At 46.3% G+C, this 8829-nt stretch overlaps 2 protein-coding genes and 1 pseudogene across 2 annotated transcripts; all 3 read left to right on the forward strand.

Moving 5' to 3' along the window:
• Positions 1-841: 841 nt before the first annotated feature.
• On the forward strand, positions 842-3361 carry LOC141833504 (laccase-3-like). Its single transcript, XM_074720970.1, has 5 exons — positions 842-986; positions 1068-1219; positions 1310-1554; positions 1934-2062; positions 2142-3361. The coding sequence occupies exons 1-5, from the start codon at positions 882-884 to the stop codon at positions 3224-3226; spliced, it is 1716 nt and encodes a 571-aa protein (XP_074577071.1). The 5' UTR covers positions 842-881; the 3' UTR covers positions 3227-3361.
• Positions 3362-3712: 351 nt separating this feature from the next.
• Positions 3713-5442, forward strand: LOC141812905 (G-type lectin S-receptor-like serine/threonine-protein kinase SD2-5; annotated as a pseudogene).
• Positions 5443-5859: 417 nt separating this feature from the next.
• On the forward strand, positions 5860-8829 carry LOC141844478 (uncharacterized). The gene is made up of 2 exons (XM_074732519.1): positions 5860-7614; positions 7699-8829. The coding sequence occupies exons 1-2, from the start codon at positions 6247-6249 to the stop codon at positions 8755-8757; spliced, it is 2427 nt and encodes an 808-aa protein (XP_074588620.1). The 5' UTR covers positions 5860-6246; the 3' UTR covers positions 8758-8829.

Genomic DNA, 8829 nt, shown 5'->3' on the forward strand with positions numbered 1-8829 from the left:
TTCATCCATGTACCTAATTAGTTACTATATATCAAACTCTAAGATAAACCTTTAACAGTTCGTGGAAAATTTAAACTAATTAAATTCTTCAAACGCAAGTTACATGAGCAAGATAAACTCTAGCACCTATCCATACAACAAATTAAGAAGTGAATATATCAGACAATTAAAGGACACGGTGGTTATCTTTCTCTAGAAGCAAGAAAGGTAGACTTTTGAAGCCAAAAGTCAGATCGACTAGAAATCGAAATTAATAAGGTCAGATGATCGACGAGATAACTCAGCCAAAAGTTGCATCTTGTCCACCAACCCTAACCAAACCTGAGACTTACAAATTTTCAACAGTTCTTCCAAGAAGCAAAAGAACAGTGGCATTTCTTGATCAGATTAGACTGAGCATTATATTTCAAAAGCAATCTGTTGGTGCATGCAAAAAAAGAATTGCTAAAATACATGCAAATAGGTTTTTTTTAGAGAAAAGAAATTAAAGGTTAGAAACATCATTATGATGCGTTGTCTAAAAGAGTTCACTTGCAAACTTGTGAAGGAAGCATTTCTGAAATTACTATGTCTAACAAAGAACCTAGAGAAGTGGGTGCACCAAGCCACCAACTGCCTCACGATTCAACGAGCAGTTTGATCATATAATATACATGTATTTGTGAACGATGTGAAAATAACTCAAAAAAACATGCACAAAATCCAAACCTAATCCGCCAACCACAACAAACCACCTTCGAAGTTCTCATGCATGCATTCTGGCTGCACCCCTTTCTTCACTAGCTAACCGCTATATAAGACGACGTACGTTCCTTCTTCTTTCCATTCTACATCAGTCGCTGCCTCCCTGATATCTCAAACTTCCAAGCACCACTGCCTGTATGGAGTGTTTCGCCAAAATTAATCTTCTTCTTACCTTCCTTTTAGGTCTCAATTCACTTCTCTTTTATGGAATCGACGCAGAAGTGCAGCACCACGAATTTGTGGTGATTAATTTTTTCTTTAGTACTCGATCTTTCTCAGTTCTCGAGTGAATCAAAGCCATGAATGACTGAGTGTATATGCAGGTGCAAGAGACGCCGGTGAAGAGGCTGTGCGTGGCTCATAACATCATCACCGTCAACGGGCAGTTTCCGGGGCCGACCATAGAGGTCAAGAACGGCGACACGATCATCATCAATGTCGTCAATCAAGCGAAATACAGTGTCACGATTCACTGGTATACTCTACATTACTTAGATGCCCATTGATCGGTAATCAAAATTACTTGTATAATCGACGGTGCAATTCTTATGTGGTATTGAATAAGGCATGGAGTGAGGCAGCTGAGGACAGCGTGGGCGGACGGGCCGGAGTTTGTGACGCAGTGCCCCATCAAGCCAGGCGGCAGCTACAGGTACAGGTTCACGATCGAGGGACAGGAGGGGACGCTGTGGTGGCATGCGCATAGCTCCTGGCTCAGGGCCACTGTGTATGGAGCTCTCATCATCCGTCCCAAGGAAAACGCTTCCTACCCATTCGCCATGCCTAAGAGAGAGATCCCTCTCATACTTGGTACGCTACAAGTATTTTCACTATGGATGGAGTAGTTATGGTCCTAGCATATAGCAAGTATATACAGTTCATGGCTTTGCAGCTAATCATCACGAATAATGGTGTCAGAGTATGTATGTTTATAATTATGATGAGAGCACTCAGAAGAGGTGCGCAGAAACAGTAGTACTAGACTAACATCATTATCGATCGAATATGGTATACACTGATTCTTCAAGCAAACTCGACGTTAATTATTATGTGCAAAGCTAATGTTTCATCTGATATCGTAGTAAATCTAAGATATTATAATGAGCAACAATGATAGATTGAACCAACTTTTCCAGAATTATAATGAAGCAGTCGTATAGCCAAGGGTTTTAATTTGTGACGAAAACAGGGGAGTGGTGGGATAGGAATCCCGTTGACGTCGTCAGAGAAGCAACGCGCACCGGTGGCTCTCCCAACATCTCCGATGCCTTCACCATCAACGGGCAGCCCGGTGATCTCTATAACTGCTCCTACAAAGGTATTATATTCCTCCATCAGCTCCAATAATATATATAATTACCTACCATCACCTGAAGTGAACGATTGATTGCATGCAGAGACCACTGTGATTCCGGTGAAGGCCGGCGAGACGAATCTCCTCCGTTTCATTAACGCTGCGCTCAACACCGAGCTCTTCGTCGCCATCGCTAACCACAAGATGACGGTGGTGGCCACCGACGCCTCGTACACCAAGCCCTTCACCACCTCCGTGCTCATGCTCGCTCCGGGTCAAACCACCGACGTTCTCGTCACCATGGATCAACCTCTCTCCCGCTACTACATCGCGGCGCGCGCCTACGCCAGCACCAGCGCCAAGAACGTAGCCTTTGACAACACCACCACCACCGCCATCCTCGAGTACGACTGCGGCTGCACCCGACCGGCTCCACCCCCACAGCCCATCTTCCCCGCACTCCCGGCCTACAACGATACCGCCGCCGTCTCCGCCTTCAACGCCGCGATTAAAAGCCCCTCCTCCGTCGAGGTCCCCGGCCCCGTCGATGAGAACCTTTTCTTCACCGTTGGTCTCGGCCTCTTGGACTGCCCCAAAGGAAAGACTTGCGACGGGCCCAACAATACCCGCTTGGCCGCCAGCATGAACAATGTCTCGTTCGTATTCCCAGAGGTCACCTCCCTACTGCAGGCGCACTACCAGCGGCTGCCGGGCGTCTTCACCACCGACTTCCCGGCGGTGCCACCTGTGCCCTTCGACTACACGGCGGAGAACGTGAGCAGTAGCCTGTCGCAGCCGGTGAAGGCGACGAAGTTGTACAAGCTGAAGTACAACTCAGTAGTGCAACTGGTGCTGCAGGGCACCAGCATCGTCACCGGCGAGAATCACCCGATCCACGTCCACGGCTACGACTTCTACATTCTAGCGGAGGGGTTCGGGAACTTCAACCCGGCCAAGGACAACGCCAAGTTCAACTTGGTGGATCCGCCGATGCGCAACACCGTGGGCGTGCCGGTGAACGGCTGGGCCGTCATCCGCTTCGTGGCGAACAACCCCGGCATCTGGCTCATCCACTGCCACTTGGACGCGCACATCACTTGGGGGCTGGCCATGGCCTTCCTGGTGGAAAATGGAGAGGAGGAGCTGCAGTCCCTTGAATCCCCGCCCCCTGATCTGCCGGCTTGCTGACCAACTTCATCATTTACATCATTTGATTCGATGAAAATTTCTATGATTTTGTCCTCTGTTTTTTTTTCTTCCATGTAAGCGCATGCAGAAATAAAAATTAATGGTAAATAAAATTTGCTTCAAATTATTCACTCAGCTATATTTTTCTTCTAGAAAACGATCATTAACTTAAAACTAGATTTGAACAATCGCTCAAGGTCAAACAGTTCGGTTGACTGAATAGATATTGGTCGTTGACTAGGTTTTGAAAAGTATTGACTTGAGACCTTGTCGCCGAATTTGGCAATTCTGCCGTGTTTAGCAAGCAGTCATTAGCGCGGCGCGTCCCATGAATTAAATGCCTAAAAGGGACCAAAACCTGCAGGCGGCAATCCTGTCGTCGCCCCTGAAAAGTGAAGATGGAGAGGATCGCAATTCCACCTCACTCTCCATACATTAGCGCGCGTAATCATTGTCCCTCGCACGCTCGTTCGCGTTGTTGTTCCCCTCCCACTTTCTCTGCTCATCGTCGGTGGAGTCCTTCCCACTGATGAAGCCATTTGCCTTCCCAACTATGCAAGCAACGCTCTTGCTGCGTAATTACCTTCCTCAAAATTCTCACCAGCAAATCTTCTCTCTCTCTTCCCAATACCATTTCCAGCTCAATATTTACTGAGTTTCCTTTCTTTGCCTCGCTGCAAGAATTCTTAATTCTTCCATCCATAATCATATCGCCTATGCTTAATCTACTGCTATATGAGATATGAGTGAGTATATGGGACGCGCCTTTCCCTTCTTCCTCCTCAGTCTCCGCCTCTTCCTCCACTGCGCATGCTCTGCCTTGACCTTCCCCACTGGCCGGCGTGTCACCGTCGGCTTTCCTTCCCCGTTCCAGCCAGGCTTCATAGGGAGAGCCTACGTGCTCACCGCCGGGGAATGCCCCTCCGGGTTTACGGGCGGCGCTCAGCGTCGAGGCCGTCCAAGGCCGCTACTCCTGCTCCATGGTCGTTCTCCTCGGAGGCTTGAAGGTGTGGTCATCAGACCATTCTGCGAGATTCACTCCGGCCGGAAGCTGTATCCTCGATCTCACCGTCGACGGCGACCTGCAGATCAAGGACAGCACCGGCCGCGTCGGATGGCGTTCGGGAACTCCGGGCGTAGGCGTGCAGGTAACTTGCCATCTTCGTCGATCGGCACAATCGTATTGAATTGGACGTGTACAAATATTCGCCACGCGTTTCTTGAAACAGAGTCTCCGCCTTAAGAAGAGAACAGGCAATCTCATCCTCACCGACGCGACGAACCGAACCAGATGGCAAAGCTTCGACCACCCGACGCACACGCTGCTCTGGAGACAGCAACTCAATTCCTCTGGCAAGCTCACGTCCTACGCTGTCAATTCCTCTGCGTCCTACTCCTTCGAGGTGGAGCAGGACAAGGTCGCAGCCTACCTGCATTGGAAAGGCAACACCTACTCCTACTGGGAGCTTAAGCCTCGGCCGGGCAGAACAATCGCGTTCGTCAAGCAGGCATCCAACGGGCTCAAAGTGTTCGACAAAAGATCCAAGAAAATTGCTCAAATCCTGGCAATGAATTCTGAAGCTGTTAGATTCTTGTCCCTAGGAAGCAAAGGCAACGTCGGCCTCTACTATTACTCTGCCTCGCGAGGCGAGTTCGAGGCGTCGTACAAAGCTCTCCGGTTCTGTGACCTTCCGCTTCCTTGTGGACCTTACGGCGTCTGTTCTCCGACTGAAACCTGCTCTTTTCTGCAAATTTCCGGACTGGAATACCACGCCAACTTCTGCGAGTCGGCGACGGCTGACGTTGAGATGGTGGAACTGGAAGGGATCGTCACTGTGCTGAGAAGCCCATCGCCGACGGTCAACGTGAGCAAGGAGGAGTGTTTGTTTTCCTGCTTGGAAGATTGTTCTTGTGCTGCCGCTTTGTACCTGAATGGAAATGGCAATGGCGTGGTCGGTGCCGGAGACTCGTGCCACCACTACAGCCTCGTCGGCGGCGCACGAGAGGTCGAGATTGGAGCCGATCAATCTAGCTATTGGATCAAAATCGCGAAGAAAGCGAGTGGGCGTCGTGACCCTTCTTCCGGACTGACGATGAAGGTTCTTGTCGGCGGCGGTATCGTCGATGGGGTTGCGCTTTGTGCGATCATCGCAGGACTTTTATACTATTTCATCAAAGTTCGTAAAAGTCCAATTGAATCAAGAACTAATCATTGAGGAATCTCAAAATGTATTTTTTTTATTCCCTTAATTACCATTCAATTTGACTATCAAACACAAAAATTCTTTAGAAATATGATTTTAAAATTTTAAAAACATTTTGGAAAAAACTAAAATTAGTTTTTATCAATTATTGGTTTTCTATAATTGTGTAAATTACTAAGAATGTGCTTGGGAGGAGAAGAGAGAGACATTGTTAATGGATTAAAAAATGGTTAAAATTAATTGAAAATGAATGGGGAAATAAATGCATCGGGAAACAAGAGCACGGGGAGAAATTCAAGTGTTCATTTGATAACTAGATCGTGTCTCTACTCTTCTCCTACAAGCCTCCTCTCTCTCTCTCTCTCTCTCTCTCTCTCTCTGAGCCATGGGCGCGGACCAGGCAGAATTAGGGTTTTCTCGGTGAGCCACGCCGACGGCATCATTCCTCGCTCCATCGTCTCCATTTTCGTTCGGCATCGTCGCTTTATTTATTCCTGACTGCGCTGCTCAAGGAAGCTCTCCCTCTCGGTCGCTTGCTCCATCAAGGTTCCGATTCGATTGTGGCTCCTTCGGACATTGGGTGATTCTAGGGTCTTTTCGCCGTCATCGGCTTGCTTGCCGTATTGGGATTTGGGGATTCTTCGACTCTGCGTTTTTTTTTCTTGGAGGTCGAACACGCCGGGATTGAACGGTGGTTGAGGAAGAATCGAGAAACGCTGTAGCCGAAGAAGATTCGGTTTCCCCAGCTCGCAATCTGTTCGGTCTCGTTTGGATATTCAGATAGTCTCGTCTGGCTAGGGCGCTGGTTCTTGAATAATGTGTATACTTTGTGTAGTTCCGAGGTGGTCGCGGAAGATTGCCACCTTGTTGCCTTGGCTGTTGTTCCCAGTTCTTCTATTTTGGGGAATGTCGCCGCTCCTACCTCCGCGGCTCCGCTTTGAGGTCACCTCGCCTAGGATCGCTTGCCTGAGCGTCCTCGTCCTGACCCTCGTCTGGTACAAGGCTTTGGCGCCTCTATTGAATTATTTGCAGGCTTGCATGGCAGCTCGCGAACGCGAGCGCCAGCGGGCACTTGCAATCGAGATGCAGACGCTTTTGAAGACTGCCATCCGCCGCTGCCGGAACTGTCACACCTCATACAGGGACCAGAATCCCACTGGAGGCCGCTTCAAGTGCTCTTACTGTGGCCAATTTTCTAAAAGGCCCATCTTGGATCTTCCATGTTCTGCTAGGAGCTCTTCGTTCAGTGAACTTATGAGGAATTGTGGATGGATATGGAGTCAGGATCGGCAAGCCCAGAGAAACACCAACTGGGGTTGTTCTACAGTAGCGAAATTTTCATCATTTCTCATTTTCTTCCCTTTCAATCTGATTTTCTATTTATTTGTCAGTATAAGATGGCTCTGTAGATTAGTATTCAGAAACAGTTCGTCAGATGATGGTTCTGACACAGACCACAAAGGGGCGTTATATAAGAGAGAGGATGATGGAGGAAACCTGCATGAGAGAAGATGGGAGAAAACCAGGAGGAAAGCTGAAGAGAAACGTCAGACAAAGATGGAAAAAGAGATGCTGGAAGAGGAAGAGAGAAAGCAAAGAGAGGAAGTTGCAAAGCTGGTAGAAGAAAGAAGAAAGATGAGAGATGAGAAATTGAAAGCTGAGGGAGAAACTTCAAAGGGCTCCATTGTTGACGAGGAAAGAGACAGTAATAAGCAAGGAAAGAAAAGAAGAAAAGATAGAAGAAACGACAAGGATAGGGGATCTACTAAGAGCAATTCTGATGTTGAGGATTTAGAGAAAAGGGCGAGCAACATGAATGAGAGAAAGCATGGATTTTACAATAAGAATCGCAATGAGAGACATGATGCAGTGAGAAATCCAGCAGTGATATCAAAGGCACATGCCTTGGATACTTCTCATGGAAATAAAATGATAACAGGTAAAACAAGATACTCTAGTCATATAACTGGCAACTTTTCATCAAGAGGTTTTGATGGCTCCATATTTTTTGGGAGAAATGCCCAGAACCCAACTAGTGCGGTAAAGAAACCAATTAAACCAGTTACAGTTTTCATGAATCATACTTTCAAAAATGTAAGAAATTCTCAAGTGGCTGGAGATGTAAGTGTTAATACTATGTCAAATGGAGATAGTAGTATTCTCAAAAGCAACCTTCATCAGCCTGTAAGTTGGCATACATCAAGCTCTTTACTATTCTTGTTTCTGATAACTGTTTGTTTTGATTGTTGGAGTTTTTGCATTTCCTAGATGAATTCATATGTGCAACCACGCCAAGCTACTCTGAAGAAACCATGGCATCAACTATTCACTAATCCAACTCCCACATACCCTGCAACGACTTCAACAAGTCACAATAATAACAGTCAAGTAGAAGCTCAGATTACAGACCTAAATAATCAGAAGTTGCTATCGGACAATTTCTGTGACAGTCAAACTAACTTTGCACAACCATTTCCATTAACTTCTATGACCTCATCCAATGTCTTATTTAGTAGTACTTCTCCCAAAAGCTTGTCAGCAGAATCCTTATTTACTTCCATTAAGGATTCGACATCAAGTTTCACATCAGAGGAAGCAGAAATTTTTGAAGATCCATGCTATGTGCCGGACATGATATCATTGCTTGGTCCAGTTTCTGAGGAGCTTGACAATTTTCCATTAGATACAAGGCCTGATTTTCTTTGCAATGATAAGGTGGTGGAATCTCAAGTGTTAAAGAATCCTTCTGCTTCTGGAGTTATATCCAAGCCTTCTCCAATTGAGTGCCCTATTTCCAGATTGCAAAATTCAGAAGAAAAGCAGACTAGTTTTGGCCAAGTTCCATGTAACTTAAAGTCTCAGGATTTACATATGACATATGTTGATGAGTCACAAGGTACATGGCAGATGTGGGAACCTCCATTGGATCAGAACATGGGGTTATTAGGAGGGCCTTCCAGATGGCTTTCAACTATAGGACATCAGAATTCAGAACAAGAAGATATATCAAATATTTTCTCAAACAACTCTTTGATATCACAAAGCATGAAGGGGAGCCCTGCACTTTTGACTGCCAAATCTCCACAGCATGTTATTGGTGGTATTCAGCAGAATGGAGTCGCACATGGTGCATATAGTGCTGCAATGAATGGTAGTGATCCTTGGATGCAGACACGACCTTTACAATCATTAGCTTCTGATGAAGAAAACCATTTACTTCCTCTGAGTCTCATAGATAATATGCAGCAAAATGATGCAATGATAATTAGTCCAAACAAGTCAAAACCTGATTGCTCTATTGTATCTCCTATTAGTTGGCTGAGGTGAGTCCTCCATATGCATAACAATGGTTCCTTGCAGATTCTATGTTTCTGTATTGGAATTATATATTTATATTGT

This window comes from Curcuma longa, chromosome 1 (genome assembly GCF_044706935.1).
Source record: "Curcuma longa cultivar G26 ecotype Majalengka, Jawa Barat chromosome 1, ITB_CL_G26_1.1, whole genome shotgun sequence".
In the NCBI taxonomy this organism is placed as follows: Eukaryota; Viridiplantae; Streptophyta; class Magnoliopsida; order Zingiberales; family Zingiberaceae; genus Curcuma; species Curcuma longa.

Coding starts and splice junctions, on each gene's coding strand:
- LOC141833504 (XM_074720970.1), top strand. CDS start 882: ATGGAGTGTTTCGCCAAAATTAATCTTCTTCTTACCTTCCTTTTAGGT. Junction 1,555..1,933: donor AGAGATCCCTCTCATACTTG/GTACGCTACAAG, acceptor TGACGAAAACAG/GGGAGTGGTGGGATAGGAAT. Junction 2,063..2,141: donor CTATAACTGCTCCTACAAAG/GTATTATATTCC, acceptor GATTGCATGCAG/AGACCACTGTGATTCCGGTG.
- LOC141844478 (XM_074732519.1), top strand. CDS start 6,247: ATGTGTATACTTTGTGTAGTTCCGAGGTGGTCGCGGAAGATTGCCACC. Junction 7,615..7,698: donor AAAGCAACCTTCATCAGCCT/GTAAGTTGGCAT, acceptor TGCATTTCCTAG/ATGAATTCATATGTGCAACC.